This window comes from Oryctolagus cuniculus, chromosome 8 (assembly GCF_051225735.1).
Source record: "Oryctolagus cuniculus isolate XC-2025 breed Fujian yellow rabbit chromosome 8, ASM5122573v1, whole genome shotgun sequence".
In the NCBI taxonomy this organism is placed as follows: Eukaryota; Metazoa; Chordata; class Mammalia; order Lagomorpha; family Leporidae; genus Oryctolagus; species Oryctolagus cuniculus.
In genome coordinates, this window is record NC_142874.1 from 33885981 (window position 1) to 33906120 (window position 20140).

Below are 20140 nucleotides of genomic sequence, written 5' to 3' on the forward strand. Positions count from 1 at the left end.
TGAAGCCAAGAGCTTCTTCTACGTCTCCCACGTGGGTGCAGGGGTTCAAGGACTTGGGCCATGTTTCACTACTTTTCTGGACCATAGCAGAGTGCAGGATCAGAAGAGGAGAGGCCGGGTCTTGAACTGTCGCCCATATGGGATACTGGCACTTTAGGTCTGGGCATTAACCTGATGCGCCACAGCACTGGCCCCACCTCTTTTCTTTATACTCTACCTGCCTTCAGGTATTTTGTTTTAGTAACTGAAAACAGACTAATGCAGCAAAGCACATGTTGTCCCATTTTACCTATGAGGAGCCAGATCATTTATCAAGCAATTCACACAATGTCCACGATATTTGATCAGAAACACACCAAATTCATGTTCTATCTCTTATGGCAAACTGTGGAAGCAAATCAAAGACTGTAACTAATGGGCAAGAAAGAGGATGAGAAGAAGATTCTATTGCAGAGACTTCACCTAGCCCATAATACCCAAGCTCTTTCAAATAGCCAATAGTATTGTAGTATCTTTTTTTTTTTTTAATAAATTGTTTATTTTGGAAAGCGGAAGTAACAGAGAGAGGGAGAGAATCTTCCATTTGCTGGTTCACTCCCCAAAAGGCTTTAACAGCCAGGGCCAAAGGCAAGATCTAGGAGCTACTTTTGGGTCTTACACATGGGTATCAGGGGCCCAAGCACATGGATTGTCTTCCCTGCTTTTGCATGTGTATTAGCAGGGAACCGGATTGGAAGTGGAGCGGATAGGACTCAAACCATACCCAGATGAGACGCATGAGATGTGAGTGCTGCAGATTACTCACTATGTCATAGTGCTGGCCCCATGTATTATCCTTTTTAAAAATAAATTTATGCATCTGTTATAATATATAAAAATAATTGTTACTTTTAGGCAAAGAGTTCTGGAAGTTGAAAATTTCAAATATAATGTTTCTTTGTTAAAAAAAAAAAGATACATGAAGAACTATGACTACAAAAAGAAGCCTGGAAGAAAGTATTAGCTGTGTCACTTTCTTGGCACCTAATCACCTGCTGTGAAATGGTTAACATCTGGTCTTGAGGACTGTTAAGTTATTTGGAGTGAATATCATGCCTTATACTTCTTTGTTGGATGCTAATCCTAAATTCTACCGGTGGTGTTTTGTAAACCCAAGACCTTGGATACACACTGGATGAATTTAATGGAAACCATTTCTCCAATATTCTGTATTTTCAGTTACCAAAAATGTTTTGTATGAGTTCAACGTAAGTCAGTTTTGGAGATTTCCTAGTATAAGTCACTGTACTTCCCAAGATAAGTACACCATTATTAAAATGCCTTTTTTATTAATTTTGTAAAGGAGTGTTGCTATAATTCTTTACAAAGTTTCAACTTATATATGTAGACATCTTTATAGGTGAATAATTTGATGTTTATGATTTTCATCAAAACAATAAGAGAGTAGGGAGAATATTATCTGTCAGCAGTGAATAATTGGTGATCTGGTTATAAATACATATGAATTTACTATCCTATTCTCTGTAATTTTTCATGTTTGATCATTTTTATAATAAAAAGCTTATACTTGTACTAAGATTGAAGATGATTTTTGCTCTATACACTAAATAGTGAAAAACAAATTACCATTTTTGGACACAAGCTTTTTTCCCAAGGAAATATTAAATATAGTTTTCAGCACTTCCTCCACTTCTTCCTCAGTCAGAACTTTAAACTCTACCAGATCTGTATTTTCCTTGTAATTGTAGGTCCTGAAGGTGAGGATGAGACCCACCAAACAGTGAACACCTTCTGGGGTCTGCAAGGAACAAATTGATTTGTCTAAAAATGGAGATGATGGAGATATTTGAAGATATGTGTTTGCAGACTCAAATTCTTCAATTGTTCGAGGTTGAAGAGTAAAGCAATAGAGTTTTCGGTGTGTTTTCCTTTCCAGAAGTTCAGAATTAAGAAATTCTTGGTCTGGAACATGTTGCTGTCTTCTGATTTGGTCCAGGTACCAGGTTTCTCCCTCTTCTCTCAAGCGGAATATGGAAGGCACTTGAGGCTGATCTTTCCCAGAAATTAACTCCACAGGCTGCCACATCTGGTAGGAGCGTCCAAACCCAGCATCGACAATGTAGTTCCTGCCATTGATGGTCACCTGTACTATGAGGTGAATCATGCCAGTGCTGTATTTGTCAGTATGACTGCCGCAAACAAACCCTCCTAACATTGTGGTCTCAAAACCAGTGGTAGTCAAAGCCCAGTACAAAAGATAGTTGACCTGGAGACACCAGCCACCTCTATTCCTCCTCACAATTTGATCAAAAATGGCCTCTAAGTCCAACTCCATGGACTCCCCACAGTGAATGCTAAGGTTCTCATAGGGAACAGTTCGGATCTGGTGCTGAAAAATGTCTGTTAGTGATTCCAAGTCCAATTTGTTCCTTGGGTTTTTGTAACCAATTCTTTGATAATATGCTTCAATATCCATGATACCCTAAGACAAGGAAAAGAGAACAAAACCAACTTGTATCACTTTTGAAGGTGGATATCCTAGGGTAGGCTAATGATAGCTGTAACATATTTAGATATGTATATGGGGCAGATGTTTGGCCTTCTGGTAAGATGTATATGTCCCACACAGGAGTGCCTGGTTACAGACCTGGGAGGCAGTGGTGATGGCTCAACTAATTTGTTCTTGCCACCCACATGGGAGACCTGGATTGAGCTCCCAACTCCTGATTTCTGCATGACCCAGCCCCAGCCCAATCTTGGCCCAGCTCTGGCTGGTTCAGGTATTTGGAAAGTGAATCCCAAGTGAACTCAGTAGATGGGAGTTTCTCTCTCTCTCTTTCTCATTTTGTATGCACATCTCACTCTCTAAAGCAAAAAACACAAAAAAAATTAAAAATATGGGTCATGCCTTTGATATAGCAGTTAAGTTGCTGCTTAGGGCACCAGCATCTAATATCAAGGTGCCTGCATTTGATCCAGCTTCTTGCTACTGTGCACCCTGGGAGGCACCAATGAAGGTTCATGTACATGGGTTCTGGCTACTAATGTGGGAGACCTGGATGGAGTTTCGGGCTCCTGACTTGGGAATTACAGGCGTTTGCAGATGGAAGAACTCTTTCTCTCTGTATGACTCTGTTGCTCTGATTTTCAAAGAAATTGGACATAAATAAATTTAAAAATTAAAAAAAAATTGGAAATCCATGTTAAATGATGAGTCAAATGATAAACATCTTATATGTGATTTTCCAACTCATTAATTAAAATGGGCTTATAAATAGTTCCTGATATAAACAGGAGATTATACGATAGAGTATATGGTATTCATATTACCTGACCCATTCAATTCTTTTAGCTGAAGCTTACATAATGTTTTCCACTCAAAAACTTTATTCAATCACTTAATGATTGATTTGATTGTTTCAATAAGAAGTTTCCTGAATCAAAATTGTGTATCAGCTGCTGATTTAGCACTTGCTTGCCAGCAGAAATACTTACTTTTAGAGGGACTTAGATTTACATACAAAGGTAGTGAATTCACACAGATAGAAAATGAGTACATGAAACAGGTAAACTGTTAGGTGGTGAGAATATCCCTGGGGAAACATAAAGGGGATAGTAAGTACACATGGAAAGCTTCAATTTTCAAGTAAAGTGGTTAAAGAAAGACTCAATAAGCTGTTACCAGAAGGAGAGGTTGCGACATGGGCAAGGTTATTCCAGGCAGAGGGATTAGAAAATAAAAAGGCTGTGTTGGAAACTTCCAGAGTATTCCAGGGACATCTAAGCAGCCAGGGTGACTGGAGCAGAGTGAGAAACAAAGTGTACTAAGAGGCCAGGCTGGACATCGTGGCCTCATCACCAGCGCTGGTATTTTGACTTTTACTCTGAGATGAGAAATCTAAATGACAGAGGGATGAGAGGAGGTGAGAAGTGAACAAGGTTTTCCATAATCAACACAATCATTTGGCTACTGTATGGGGTATGTTTATACTGAACTCTACAGATAGTCACAAGAAGTAGGTACGACCAATTCAAAACACATTTTCTCTAGCACCAGTGCTTGGCTTGTGGCTGGCACAGGACTCAAGCAGATCCATGAGAGCTGATTGAGGGACTCTTGCTGAAACCCAAGCCTACACATTTTGCTCCAGGGTTGTCTGCTCATTGGATATTCACCCAAAGCTGATGAGGAGAACTAGTGAAAAAACACCATGTCGCCAGCACTGTGCCTCACTAGGCTAATCCTCTGCCTGCAGCACCGGTACTCTGGGTTCTAGTCCCGGTTGGGGCACCGGATTCTGTCCCAGTTGCTCCTCTTCCAGTCCAGCTCTCTGCTGTGGCCTGGGAAGGCAGTGGAGGATGGCCCAAGTTCTTGGGCCCTGCACCCGCATGGGAGACCAGGAAAAAGCACCTGGCTCCTGGCTTTGGATTGGCTCAGCGTGCCGGCCATAGCGGCCACTTGGGGGGTGAACCAATGGAAGGAAGACCTTCTCTCTGACTGTCTAACTTTGCCTGTCAAAAACAAACAAACAAACAAACAAAAAAACACCACTACAGGTAATATGAACAACAAAAAATTACACTTATTTGATCTAATTCTTTTGGGGAAAGTTTTTGTGACTTGCTTTCAAGGATTCTCAGTCTGCTGAAATGTTGAGGGTGACAGTGGTGTACAGACCTCAACACTAACTCCTTTTAACATGCTACAGTCTGACATGATAGGGGCAGAGCAGCCGGCTCCTAAGTTAAATGACTCCTAACCCTAACCCTAATTCCTAAGTTAAATGGTGAAAAGCTGAGTGTCTTTGTTTGCTCTCTTTTATTCTTTATTTCTTATTCTACAACTTCTCTTTGTTAACTCTTTCAGTTTTTCTAGTGTTTTTCTCAATCTCTGTTCTTGATACCTCCAGTGTTTCCCTTGGGTCTATCCATTGCCTTCCTCATCCTAACAGTGCACTGCTGTTCTTCCTCCACATATAGACAAGCTCTAAAACTCTACCACACAGGTACAGGGAGTATAACTGGTATTCATTCAGAATGCCCCAAACCCTCTATAGACCCTAAAGCAAAATTTTCCCCAAGCATAAAAGGAAGAGGGGAAGGTGGACTTCAAAAAAATAAGGTGGTTTATATATGCCTGGTCATCATTCTTTCAATTGAGAGCTTACTTTATACTTCTTTTAAATGCTATAATACGTTTTCAAGTCTTTGTCTCTTCCTGCCCCCTCTCTTTTGTTCTTCATCCTCCACCACATTCTCCTCCCAACTTCTGATTTTTTTTTTCAGATAAAATGTTGAGTTGGGGTTTTGTAACTGCAGGTGCATTCAAAAGAAGTCAGTTTTTGTTAAGGGCTTGGATACTAGCTACATGTTATACCTTAGTAATACTTATATATTCTGTGAGTAAACATAAGAAATCTTACATTTCAAGTTGAAATGTTGGAATCACTTGGAAAGTAGTTGCCAGGAAAATGGCTGAATGAAACCATTGTTAGCTTTTTTTTTGGTGATTTGTATCATCTCTCTGCATGGATATACCCTTCCCTGTCAGCTTTATCATACCTGAAAGAGACGGCTTAAGTAGGCAGAGTGAACACACTTAGGTCACCTACTAAGGACTCAAAGAAATGCACTCAGTGCCTACCTTAGTAAGTTGAAGAAGGGTTGATCTTCAGTTTTAATTCAGATGACTTGGGGTATTTTTTCTTCCCAGCCTAAACTAAAAAAAATAGAAAAGACAGACTTAAAAACACACTATGACTTTTCTCTAAAACAAAGATTGTAGTTTTTGAAACATAAGAAATGAAGAATCACTCAAAAATAACAAAAGTAGGTGAATTGATGGTGTAGTAAAAGGAATATGGGAGGGGCACTGATGGAAGAGTGTAGTGAGTGTAACAGTAGACTGGAGCCACATCAATGGACCCTAAGCCTGATGATTCTGGAAGCCATAGGAGGGAACCCTAAAACAACCAACAGTGACTATTTTCCATGGACTAAGCCAGGAGGGGTGAGCTGTGTGGCGAGCATGTCCCTGATCACTATCACCACACATGCCAAACACTAAAGACTAGTACGCAGTGGTAATACCCGGTCTTCCTTTGCGTGATAACCATTATTGAGTATCTGGGGGAAGAAAAACAAGGTGATGCTTTTAATATATGGCATCATCTGAAAGGGCCTACCAGCCATGTGTGTTTTCTCAATTCATATTCCTTCACCTCAACCTCCACTGAAAATACTGAGGAGGCTAAGCCCAATACCAGCCATGCTAGAATCAGGAAACACATAAAAGTGGATACCGAGTTATATATACATGGATATGATGAGATAACAAAATGAAAATATACTGTGAGATTTGAGATTAGAAAACACATGTTTCTATCTATATAGGGGAACTAAAATACTCCATTAAGAGGCTATTGGAACCCATAATAGAGTTTGGTAAATTTGCAGGATATAAAATAAACACACATTTTTGTTACTCTCTTAGTTATCACAGATCAGGGAAAACATATGATATTTGCCTTTTTGGTGCTGGCTTATTTCACTAAGTATAATGGTTTCCAGTTGCACCAAATATGTAATGTATGGGAATGAAATTCACATTTTGAGATTTGATGATTATTTACAACCCTTGTCTCTACTGTTGAGGAAGTGTTTTTTTTTCTTACTATTTGTTGAATACTTAGTGTGGTGTTAATCTTATGAGTATTAAGTAAACCGAAAGTAGATCAACAAAAAATTGAGAGAGAGAATAAGAGAGGAAGAAAGAGGAAGGGTGGGAGCAGGAGAAGGAGGGAGGTTAGGGTACGAAGGATCACTATGTTCCTAAATTGTCTATGTATGTGAATTCAAATAAATTCGTTTATGTTAAATTAAAAAAATTAAAACCAAAAAATCTACACACAAAAATAAACACACAAAAATCAACCTCAATCAAAACACCAAGGATATTCTTCTCACATCTAGAAAAAATGGTGCTAAAACCAATATGGAAAAACTAGAGATACCTAATAGCTAACACAATCTTAAACAACAAAACAAAGCTGGAGGCATCACAATATCTGATTTCAAGACATATTACAGGGAAGTTATAGCCAAAACAGCCTGTATCAGGCTGGCACAAAAATAGACATGTAGATCATGGAACAGAGTAGAAACCCCAGAAATTAATCCACACAGCTACCATAAATTAATATGTGAAAAATGAACTAAAATCAGTCCTTGGAGAAAGGACAGTCTCCTCAACAAATGGTGCTAGGAAAATTAGATCTGTGCATAGAAAACTATGAAAAAATCCCTACCTTACAAAATTCAGCTCATAATGAATTAAAGATAGAAAACTATGGCCTGATACTTTCAAATTCTAGAGGTAACCATTGGGGAAGCTCTGCAAGACACTGATATAGAAAAACACTTCTTGGAATTGACCTCATAAGCACAGGCAATCAAAGCAAAATTATGCATTACATCAAACTAAGATGCTTCTGCATGGAAAAGGAACCACTGAACAAAATGAAGAGGCAACTGTCAGAATGGGAGGAAATATTTGAAACTATGCAGCTGATAAAGAATTAATATGGATATTATAAAGACCTTGATCTTTAAAGAGCTCAAGAAACTCAACAATGAAAACAAAAACAATGCAGTTAAGAAATGAGCCAAGGACTTGAACAGGAATTTTTTAGAATTTATTTTCCCTCAAAGAAAATTTATTTAAAAATAAAGACTTTATGTATTTCATAAGTACAACTTGAAGAATACAGTGACTCTTCCCACCATACCCTCCCTCCCACCTACTCTCTCACCCCTCCTCCTCCTCCCTCCCCCATTCTTAGTCATATTCTCCACTAAGTTCCATTTTCGATTAAATTTATACACAGAAGACTAACTCTATACTAAGTAAAGAGCTCAATAATTTGCATGGAAAAAACAAAAACAAAAACAAAAAACACGAAGAACAAAACAAGACAAAGCAAAAAAACCTGTTCCTCAACAGTCAAGACACATCTTTTGGGAACACTTAAATTATAATACAACTTTTTGAGGACAGAGGTCCTGCATGAAAAGTTAGTGCACAGTGACTCTTGTTAATTCAACAATTAACACTCTTATGTATGATGTCAGTGATCACCTGAGGCTCTTGATATGAAATGCCTAAGCTATGGAAGCCTTTTGAATCCATAAATTCCATCTGTATTTAGGCAAGGCCATAAGCAAAGTGGAAGTATTATCTTCCCTTCAGAGAAAAGTACATCCTTTGATGGACACTTTCCATTGGGTTCTCACCCACAGAGGTCCTTTATGTAGGACAATTTTATTTCTATCTGTTATCATTATCAGACCCTTAATTGTATCCATGTGATCACTTTAACACTTATATTTTTCTGGCCAGCACTGTGGTGTAGTAGGTTAATCTTTTGCCAGTGGTGCCAGCATCCTCTATGGGTGCTGATTTGGAAGATAGCCCAGGTGCCTGGGCCCCTGCACTCGCATGGGAGACCAGGAAGAAGCTCCTTGCTCCTGGCTTTGGACCGGCACAGCTCTGGCTGTTGCAGCCAGTTGGTTAGTGAACCAGAGGAAGGAAGACCTTTCTCTCTGTGTCTCCCTCTCACTGTCTGTAACTCTACCTCTCAAATAAATAAATAAAATCTTTTAAAAAAAGATAGTATTTTTACCACTCAGCTTAAAGGTATTTGGTGTCCCATGTCAAGTTTTAAAATTGTACCTTTAGAAGTAAGTCCATAGGAATGAATGCAGAACTATACAGCTTTGGAGTTACAAACATCATACACTCATAATTACAACTTTAGAAACATGGTGATTCTTCCTAACATATCCACCCTCCCACCCATACTCCCAAACCCCTTTTCTTCTCCCTCTCTTGTTTCCACTCTTATTATGTACTGAGATCTATTTTTTTTTTTTTTGACAGGCAGAGTGGAACGTGAGAGAGAGAGAGACAGAGAGAAAGGTCTTCCTTTGCTGTTGGTTCACCCTCCAATGGCCGCCGCGGCTGGCGCGCTGCGGCCTGCGCACCGCACTGATCCAATGGCAGGAGCCAGGAGCCAGGTGCTTTTCCTGGTCTCCCATGGGGTGCAGGGCCCAAGCACTTGGGCCATTCTCCACTGCACTCCCGGGCCACAGCAGAGAGCTGGCCTGGAAGAGGGGCAACCGGGACAGAATCCGGCGCCCCGACCGGGACTAGAACCCAGTGTGCCGGCGCCGCTAGGCGGAGGATTAGCCTAGTGAGCCGCGGTGCCGGCCAATTTTTCAATTGACCTTATACATAAATGTTAACTCTATGTTAAGAGTTCAACAAATAGTATATAAAAAAAAACCCTGTTCCTCAAAAGTCAAGACAAGAGCTTGAACAGGCATTTTTAAAAGAGGAAATTCAAATGATCAAAAGGCACATGAAATAATGCTCTGATCACTAGTCGTCATGCAGATCAAAACCACAATGAGGTTTCACCTTACCACGGTTAGAATGACTAACACCCAAAAATAAAAAAATAATAAATGCTGGTGAAGATGTGGGAAACAGGTACCCTAATCTGCTGCTGCTGGGAATATAAACTAGTACAACTATTATGGAAACAGTATGGAGATTTCTCAGAAATCTGAGAATAGATCTACCATATGACCCAACCATCCCACTCCTGGGGATTTACCCAAACAAAATGAAATCAACATTATGGAAGAGTTATTGTACCCCCACATTTATTGCATCTCAATTCACAATAGCTAAGATGTGGAATTGATCCAGATGTTCATCACCTGACAACTGGATAAAGAAAATGTGGTACATATACACTATGGAATACTACCCAGCTATGAAAAAGAATGAAATCATCTTTTGCAACAAAATGGATGCAGTTGGAAACCACTATGCTTGGTGAAACAAGCCAGTCCCAAAAAGCAAATATATATGTTTTCTCTAATATGTGAAAGTTAATATAGAATACAAAAATGTATAGGAATGAAAGCATATCCTGTATTATGATTGCTGTCGTTAGCCCTTTTTTTCTATTCTTGTGGAACTGTGGTCTTCCTACCTTTGACTTATTGAATAATCTGGTTAGTGGTAGATTAAGGTTGTAGTTATGGGGAATTTAAATGATCTATTTGTCACAATTAAAGAAAAAGATGGAAGGAAGAAGGAGTTTGAGGGAGGGAGAAAGAGAAGGAGGAAAGTATGGTTCTATCTCCTTCTATATGTGCCTGTGAAATGCATGAAACCATTCTCTTTATATTAATAAAATTTTAAAAAAACTTAAAATGTTAAGATTTACTCATAGCAAAATAAATCCAATTTAAATAGAAAAATAATGTGAATAGAAAGAATTTTCTTGTAGGTACGTGGAACAGTAAAATGTGTGGAACTAACTCAATATAAACTAAACAATGAGCTGATAAAATAATAGCTTCATTATTTTAACTATTCCAGACATCAAGCAAAGCTAACACATAAGTCATGACAATCAGAAAGGAGTGTGTAGTTACAGCACAATATCACATTACTCATGCAATGGGAAATTTGACATTCATCGTAAAGGCTGATGGAAAGATAAAGCCATTACCAAGGAAAAACAACCAGACATAGAAAGACGTCAAAGAAATCAAAGGTAAAAATATCTGGTGCTTCTGAAGAGAACTCAGAGAGTGTGACCGAGTTTTCAAATTGACAGTATATGAGTGAAATTAACAATCTTTTCATCTGATATTGTTTGGAGCCCTTGCCTATATTCCTAATGAACTATAATCTTTTTGGCTTTTTGATTGAACACCTTATGTAGTAGAGCAAAAAGCTCTTGATTATGGCTGTTAGAACTTGCTAGGCTATTGGGAAACAAGTTGTTCACTTCACATGTGGCAAACCGATTCCCTATTAAGAACAACCCTGGGCCGGCGCCGCGGCTCACTAGGCGCCGGCATACCGGGTTCTAGTCCCGGTTGGGGTGCTGGATTCTGTCCCGCTTACCCCTCTTCCAGGCCAGCTCTCTGCTGTGGCCAGGGAGTGCAGTGGAGGATGGCCCAAGTGCTTGGGCCCTGCACCCCATGGGAGACCAGGATGAGTACCTGGCTCCTGCCATCGGATCAGCGCGGTGCGCAGGCTGCAGCGCGCCAGCCACGGCAGCCATTGGAGGGTGAACCAACGGCAAAAAGGAAGACCTCTCTCTCTGTCTCTCTCTCTCACTGTCCACTCTGCCTGTCAAAAAAAAAGAAAAAAAAAAAAAAAGAACATCCCTGATAGGGCTGGCACTGTGGCATAGAGTGTTAAACTCTTCAGCATCCCATATTGGTGCTGGTTCAAGTCCTGGCTGCTCCACTTCAGGTTCAACTCCATGTTAATGTTCCTGGGAAAGCAGTGCAAAATGGCCCAAGTCCTTAAAAAAAAAAAAAAAAAAGAATGCCCATTGGTAGCTTTGGGATCTGCAAGGAAAGAAGGCCTACACTTCCAGGAATGGGGAGTCCCTACCTGCACTTCCGGGGAAGAAAAATCCTCGTCAAGGTCCCCACGGGTGCCTAAAGGTCAACCAATGAGGATCAGACCCGCCTCAACCTTTAACTCCCATGCCCTGTATCTATAAAAGGAGCCCTCCCGACTTCTGATGTGTGACTTCCTTGGCACCCCTCTGTTGGGACCGCAGAACCTCACCGGGGAGTAGAATCCCAATAAAAGCTTGTGAATTAATTAATTCATCTGCCTGGGAAAATTTGTTATGCACCGGACACCTTCCAGATGGTGCCGAAACCTGGGAGCTGAGGGTGCATGCCTCCCCTTTCTGGGTTTGAGGCCTCCTTGCTCCTTGAACCTGTCTGGTGTCCCAGGCTGACTATGGGCCATGCTCAACCAACTGTAAGTAATTCCGCCCCTGCTCTCCCTCCCTCCTCTGGGTTGGCCCAGTCTCTGTGATCTCTGGCTAGCCTTACTGTCTGGACAGAGACCTCCAAATCGTGCACATGTGGGTTCTGTTCTCTGCTGATTAGCCTCCCAGTGGCTGTGGAGACATCTTGCAGCAGCTGGCTTGGCCCCATATGGACTGACCTCTTATCCGTCTACTGAGTCCGGGGCAGGGGATGCCTTGCCCGAATTCCAGTAGATCCCTGGCTGCTGGGGAGACCATGGGATCTGGCCAATCCCGAGGGTGGGACTCAAAATGCCTCCTGGCCTGCCTCTTAAAGAACTTGAAGCAACTGGGACTGGCCCAGGACCTACGGCTTAAATGCCTAATCTGCTCCACCCAGGCATGGCCTAATTATGTGCTTGACAACGGATCTAAGTGGCCCCCTGATGGAGCCTTTGATCCCAATGTCCTCACCGACCTTGAGAATTTCTGCCGCAGGGAGAGATAATGGTCAGAGGTCTCCTATGTCCAGGCTTTCTGGGACCTCTGCTCCCACCCTATTCTCCTCTTCTCCTGCTCCACGGCCCAGGTCTTGCTGGCCAGGACCTTGGCCTCACCTCCTAAGGACACTTCTTCTGTGTTACTGCCAAACTCTCCACCCTCCACCTTTCAGACCCTCCTGAGTTCCTGGGGACCCCGCAGCTAGCCAGGAACCTCCTGCCCCCATACGCCCATTCTTCTGTCCTGCTGCCATGTTCTGCCCCTCCCTCTGCCTCCTCGCCGCCATGTTCTGTTCCGTTCCCTGCTGCCCCGTCATGTTTTGTTCTGCTCCCTGAAACCGGTCCTTCATCTAACCCCACTTTCACCATAATCTGCAATGAAGCCCTTTCCCCATTACCTATGACTGGCACCCAGGTGATATCACTGCTGCCTATAAGTGTGCACATGCAGTCACATGACCAGAAGCCCTGACACCTCCTCCCACTTAGAGAGGTGGCTGGGGCTGAGGGTATTGTGCATATCCATGTTCCATTTGCACTACAAGACCTTGCACAGATCGAGGAAAGACTAGGGTCCTTTTCAGAAAATTCAACTAGGTTCATAAAAGAGTTTAGATACCTTTCTCAAACATATGACCTCACCTGGAAAGACTTTGATATTATCCTTTCCTCCTCTCGCACTTCTGAGGAATGGGTACAGGTCCAACAGGCTGCATGAGACAAGGCTGACAAGGCCCGATTAACCAATCCCACTCCCCCACCAGGAGCCCAGGCGGTACCAGAGGTGGAGCCAGGATGGGGCTACCAGGAAGGACAGGCAGGAAGACAAAACGTGGCCAATATGATAAGATACTTACTGGCCGGCACGCACACTGTCTCCCACAAGGTGGTCAAACTTGATAGACTTCGAGAGGTCACCCAGCACCCAGGAGAAAACCCGGCTCTTTTTTTAAATGGGCTCACTGAGGTGCTAACTAAGTTCACCACACTGGATCCTCATTCTCCCATAGGGGCAGCGATTCTGGCCTCTCATTTCATTTCCCAATCTGCCCCCAACATCAGGAAAAAACTAAAAAGGGTGGAGGATGGTCCAAAGACCCCCATTAGAGACCTTGTAAAGATAGCTTTCAAGGTCTATAACACTCGGGAAGAGGCAGCTGAGCAGGCACAACAGGCCAGGATGCATAGAAAGGTTACCCTCCAGACTCAGGCCCTGAGGGTCAAGGGCAACCAGTCCCCCGGGGCATGCTTCAAGTATGGATGAGAGGGACACTGGGCTCGAGCATGCCCCAACCCTCGCACACTCACCCGGTCATGCCCACATTTGGCCAATCAGGCCACTGGAAGAGCGACTGCCCCAGGGGAGGCCTGAATCCTGCACCTCTACGCGGAAGCCTGATTCCATGCTAAAAATACTGGGGATGGCTGAAGACTCAGGGACCCCTATCACCCTCACCAAGCCCAGGGTAATGCTCCAGGTAATGGGTAAGTCCACAGAATTCCTGGTGGATACAGGGGCTACCTATTCTGCCCTGCTGGCCTATGCATTCCCACTCCTGCCCTCTTCAATTTCTGTAATGGGGATCGATTGGACTCTCTCCCACCCTAGGTGCATGCCAGACTTGCATTGTCAATTGGAAGACCACCCATTCTCCCACTCCTTCCTGGTAATCCCTTCTTGCCCGGTCCCCCTACTGGGATGGGATATCCTATTCCAACTGGGCTCCAGTCCCTAGATTCTACCGTGACAACTTTCAGCTGCTCTCCTACTCCCTCTGATAGCTTCTCTAACCTCTCCCACCCCTTCCCCTGATTCATCAAACCCCCAATGGCCAATCTCTCCCATGAAGGTCAACCCAGCCCTTATTAAACTCCTGGAGGGCATTACGTGCCCTAACTGACCCGAATTCCCCATCTCTGAAGCTCACAGATGCGGCCTTAAACCCATCATTGACAAACTCCTCCAACAAAATCTCCTAATACCCACTAATTCCCCTTGTAACATGCCCATACTCCCAGTACGAAAACCGTCACATGAGTATAGACTAGTCCAAGACCTCCACGTGGTCAATGCTGCAGTTATCCCTATCTACCTGGTGGTGCCTAATCCCTATTCACTGCTATCACATGTTCCCCCCAAAACCTCCCACTTCATGGTACTAGATGAGAGAACACCACCACAATTCTGATGTTCCTTCACTGGATTACCAGCAATCCAGGTAACTGTCTTCTGTGGCAGAGTTCACAGATGTGACTGCTTTGGCAAATCCTCCAGATCAAAGGTCTGTATGACACCGACCACTCACTGGGGCTATAGTGATGGGGGAGGGCACCAGGACTTTAATTGAAGACAGGAGGTTGCTAGGGTTAAGGAGGTGCTCAAGGACCTGGGAGAAAACTTGTCACAAATACCCACTCAGTGGCGACCCTTGCCACCTCTCCCATGGAGACCCAACCCACCTCGCCTCTCATGCCCTGACTGGCTTTCATATATCTCTCTGTCTACCAGCTCCTCAACTCTTCTGATAGCTCTCTGGATGATAGTTGCTGGATTTATTCCACCCTGTTGTCTTTCTTTACAACTATTGAAGTCCCAACAAATTCTACTCCTGGACCCACTGATGAGACACCTTTTCCATTACTTACTAATCTCCCTCACCCAAAAAAACCTACACCAGTGCTTCAATCTAACCTTGTCATTATCTCCTGACCTACTATCCCCCAACCCTTTTTTCAACTTCACTCTGTAATTCCATGACCCCTATAAAGCCAGGAGATTTCTTAACTGGAGGTCACTTCCTCCAGTGTAGGAGCTCCCTATTCCGCTGTCTACCGCCTAATGCAACTGATATCTGTATTCCTGCAATTGTCCTCCCAGAGGTCTCCAAAACCAGTCTCTCCCGATACCAGTGCTGCAAAATGCCCATGCTAAAAGGGACATAATTATCCTTCCCTTTCTAGCGGCCCTAGGTGTTCTTAGGGGAGTGGGGACAGGAGTAGCTAGCCTGGCATATGGTACTACCCAGATACAGCAACTGGCAAACACCTTAAATAGGAATAGGGAGCTACAAAAAGTTGCAGCCTCCATTTAAAACTGCAAGATCAAATTGACTTCCTGGCTGATATAGCCCTTCAAAACAGAAGGGCATTAGATCTCAACTAGCAGAAAAAGGGGGAACATGCATATTTCTGGGGGAACAGTGCTATGCTGCTTTTTTACTAACAAATCTGGAGTGGTCAGAAACATGGTACAACAACTTAAGGAACACATTGCCAAATGACAACAGGAGTACCAGGACAACAAGGATGGGATCCATTGTCCTCTGTTCTCCCTTGGGTACTGCCAACTCTGGGACCCTTAATAACTGTAGGGATAATCGTAATGATTGCCCCTTGTGCTCTCAGGCTCATAAAAGATCGAATACAAGAAACCTCCAGAATAGTGGTCAACCAAATGTTTCTCCATCCATACATGCCTGTCCCTGTGGAGCCCCAAGATACCCCCAGCAGACCCCTGTAGACAACATCCCCAATCAGCAGGAAGTAGCCAGGGAGACTCATTGTCGCCCCTTTCCTATCATCAAAAGGCCAGGATGGTAGCTTTGGGATCCACAAGGAGAGAAGGCCTACACTTCCGGGAATGGGGAGTCCCTACCCGCACTTCCAGGGAAGAAAAGTCCTTGTGAAAGTCCCCATGGGTGCCTAAAGGTCAACCAATGAGGATCAGACCCGCCTCAACCTTTAACTCCCATGCCCTGTATCTATAAAAGGAGCCCTCCCAACCTCTGATGCGTGACTTCCTTGGCCCCCCCTCTGTTGGGACCACAGAACCTCGCTGGGGAGTGGAATCCCAATAAAAGCTTGTGAATTAATAGATTCATCTGCCTGGGAAAATTTGTTACGCGCCAAACACCTTCCACCCATTAGAAGCCACTAACAAACCTCTATCCAAAGACTTTTCAGTCTAACCTATCAAATAGATTTCCTAAATCTTGCTTCTGCTAACATATCAGGAAAGTTTCTCTCTCACCTCCCTAGAGAAGGGCACTGAACTACTACTTGCAGTCTGATGTTGCCTAATGCTTGAGTTGCTGTTGACTTAAATCAACACTTCAAAACATTAATATACCTTAGTTTACCTTTAATCCGTTCTGTTGTTGACAAAACTGGATCAGAATTCTACCACTTGAACTACCAATGCTTTAATCTGGATTTTCTCAATCTTCAGATTTAGCTTTAAATTCATATTTGTATTTCGACTTAAGCCAGAACAGCTTATTCAATAGCCATAATTCTCAGAACCTTTCTACTCTTTGTTCTGTACTAAAAGCAGGCAATGCCAGCTATTCTTTATTGTGACCTCTTGACTTATTTTTCATTTCTATTTACATCTGCATTGACTAATGAAGAGGAAACATTTGTCAGGATAGTTTGCAATTGTTGCATTTCTCAAGGTATTTCCCTTTTGAGATTGCTTTTATGTTAATGTTGGCTCGATGATAAAATTAAATACCAACAGGATATGATTTTAGAATAACATTTTTCTTGGGGCCAGTGCTGTGGCTCAGCAGGTTAACACCCTGGTCTGAAGTGCCGGCATCCCATATGGATGCTGGTTTGAGACCTGGTTGTTACACTTCCAATCCAGCTCTCTGATATGGCCTTGGAAAGCAGTGGAAGATGTCTCAAGTCCTTGGGCCCCTGCACCCACGTGGGAGACCTGGAAGAAGCTCCTGGCTCCTGGCTTCAGCTTGGTGCAGCTTTGGCCATTGTGGCCATCTGGGGAGTGAACCATCGAATGGAAGACCTCTTTCTCTCTGCCTCTCCTCTCGTGTAACTCATACTTTCAAAAAAATAAATAAATCTTTTAAAAAAGAATATCACTTTTCTTTGCACAAGGATCCTTGTCTCAGTGTCTGGTTTTGTGGAACCAGACTTAATTCATCGGATAGTATTTTTGGAGAGCTATGTGAAAGGCAACCCTGAATACCAAGTAGACTTCCTCCCTTTCCTTGCAGACCAAATAGATGTTTGTTGTTTTGTGAATGCTTAGTGTTCAATAGCTGGACCAACCACTGTGATGTACCCCTAAGTGGCGTGCCACTTAACTTAGAAATCACCTCTTCTTCATGCGTCCCTGAGGAGCACATTGTCATGAAGAATTCATTTGCAAGTCTCAGTCTTTAGGATCTCTACATCAGTCATATGCAATAGTTATTTTCAATTCCTTTCTGTATAAAACATTTATTATTACCCCCATGAAGTTGTAAACTAGAGCCCCAAAGCAGATTGATCCAGAGGCAGGAGGACCATGAGATCCTGCCGTCATATCTTAAGGACTCTGAGCAACACAAATGCGACTATAGACTGAGCTGACTGTTTCATTCCTTCGGCACAGATTTCTGGCATTCCAGAATAGAAGATATGGAGACTAATAAGTAGCTTTTCTTTCTCTCTGTGTGGTATTTTCCTTCTCCTGTCCCTTTTCACCTCTTTTATCTATGTGAAAGTGAAGGGCTTGGCATTCCATTCAGTTAACACCTGCACCCAGTCCCCTCCACTTTGACAATCCCCATGGCTGGGGATGGCTAGGATAGCCATACCTGAAGACCCTATTCAGCTCTCTGTAGTGTGCAGAAGACCTGTGTCTCAGCATGGCTCCTAGGAAATGCTTGTAGTGGCCAGGCAGGCCATGCACATTAACAAGTAGGAGGTCAGAAAAGAAATCTAAAGGGAAACAATTCTACATTTGAAGAAGGTAAGAGTCAAACAATATAGGCCTGGGAGCAGGATGCAGCAGGAGAGTTCATTGTGAGGGAGAGAGTTGAGTCAGCTATGACTAACAATGTCCAGATGTGGTGGGCATGATATCAGAGCACAGGAGAAGCCCATTACATGCCATTGGCCTAGAAAGGTCCCTTCTATAGACCACATAGGGAGGAGGACACCCTCAGTCAGAGGGATGGTGGAATAGTTGATATTATATTTGTGTGTCCTGGAGACCCTCCCACTATGATTCCTTCTGCAGAAAAATTTCCTAAGAATTCCTCTTGAAACAGTCTTCAGACCACACAATTCAACCTCCCCAGACATTTGGGATTGCTAAAGGATTTCTGATCAGGAAGTGCCGGCAAGACATGGTCCTTTGGGATGTATCCTGTCAAGCAAAGAAGAGGGTGGACAGCACTGTTACAAGTACCCAAGAGGGAAAGCCAGGCAAGTAGGTTCCTTTAAACACACTAGTTATCTCTTAATACACATATTTAATCCCTATGGCAAACTTTTTAAGTAGGCACTATAACTAGCTCCATTTTGCTGAGGAAAATAGTTTTTTTTTTTTTTTTTTGACAGGCAGAGTTAGACAGTGATAGAGAGAGACAGAGAAAGGTCTTCCTTTTCTGTTGGTTCAGCCCCCAAATGGCTACTACGGCTGGCCTGCTGTGCTTCCTCTTGGTCTCCCATGTGGGTGCAGGGCCCAAGCACTTGGGCCATCCTCCACTGCACTCCCAGACCACAACAGAGAGCTGGACTGGAAGAGGAGCAACTGGGACAGAATCCGGCACCCCAACCAGTACTAGAACCCAGGGTGCCGGCGCCGCAGGCGGAGGATTAACCTAGTGATCCGTGGCCTTGGCCGGAAAATAGAGTTTTAAAAAGCTAAATGATTTGCTCATGTTCTCACAGCTTGAATGTGGTGTGGCCGTGACTCAGCCAGAGGTTTGAAGGAAGATTCTTCCACATTCATCATTACGCTGTATAGTAATTGTGGCATGGCCCTCCAAATGTGGACCACACATACTTTCTGAACAGCCTTAGAGCTGAAATTCTGGTAAGGCGAACAATCTGGCCTCTGGACTCACATGTAAGATAGAATTAAACCCAGATCTCATAACCCTGCAGTCACGGAGCTCCACTTACCAGGTTTCCAGGACCTGCAATCAGGAACCGGGCTGAATGCTATTCTTTCACTTTCACATCTGCAGAGGAAGTGCTTTTATTGTGTTTCATATCTCCCCACCTCCAAATCCAGTAAGAGTCAGCACTGTGAACTCTGGGAAATGTAGTCACAGGGCCTCTGGTTGCCCAAGTGGACCTCTGGGTCGGCTTTTTTCACTAAAATGTGGAGAGATACAAGCACTATCTGCTGGTTTCATGCCAAGGCTGAGAGTTGTGCCTTTGTGTTACACAGGGTTCCTGCTGTCTGGGAACTTGAAGCCAGATTTCCCCCATCGAGAGAGGTGGAGGTGATAGTTGGATAAGGTCCAGGAAAAGCAGATCCAGAAATGTAGAAGAGAGCAAAGAAGAAGGTACAAGGTTTTAATCCCACTCCCAGTTTGTGATGCTTTCTTCATCAGTTCCTATAGGGCCTCCTTCTTTTATCCCTAGTCCTCACTCTATTTGCCTCTCTGCTCAAGACACTGTATACTGGTGTTGAATTAACATGAATTGACATCATGCTGATGTAGGCAGGCAGATAGGATAAAACTGATAAGGTCTGTGAGCTGGAGACCACACCTTCACCATGTCCCTGTGTGAACTCATGCCCCTATCTGACCCCACCTTCTATGCCCACCTGCCAATCAGACTACATAACCACACCCTTTATGAAGTGGATAAGTGGCCTGGAACATGGTGGACCCAGCCTTTTTCCCCCTTTCTCCCCTTCGTCGCCTTTATTGCCCTTTTTGCCCCCCTTCAGGCCACCCTCTCTCTGCCTTTGCTTCGCTACCCCTGCTAAGCTGCTTGTGGCTACTCATAATCAAATGCTTGCTGCACGTGGCTCCT

At 43.4% G+C, this 20140-nt stretch overlaps 1 protein-coding gene across 3 annotated transcripts; it reads right to left on the reverse strand.

Annotated features, from left to right (window-relative positions):
- Positions 1-1308: 1308 nt before the first annotated feature.
- On the reverse strand, positions 1309-19398 carry LOC100328959 (N-acetyltransferase 1 (arylamine N-acetyltransferase)). 3 transcript variants are annotated; one of them, XM_008267255.5, is made up of 3 exons: positions 19274-19398; positions 5645-5719; positions 1309-2482 (listed from the first exon to the last, which is right to left on the reverse strand). In XM_008267255.5, the coding sequence occupies exon 3, from the start codon at positions 2474-2476 to the stop codon at positions 1604-1606; it is 873 nt and encodes a 290-aa protein (XP_008265477.4). In that variant the 5' UTR covers positions 2477-2482; positions 5645-5719; positions 19274-19398; the 3' UTR covers positions 1309-1603. The 3 variants fall into 3 exon arrangements, with proteins under 3 accessions (XP_008265477.4, XP_069903191.2, NP_001164620.1); XM_070047090.2 differs by lacking the exon at positions 19274-19398 and adding an exon at positions 12998-14346; NM_001171149.1 differs by lacking the exons at positions 5645-5719; positions 19274-19398 and having other exon boundaries at positions 1604-2476.
- Positions 19399-20140: the final 742 nt, after the last annotated feature.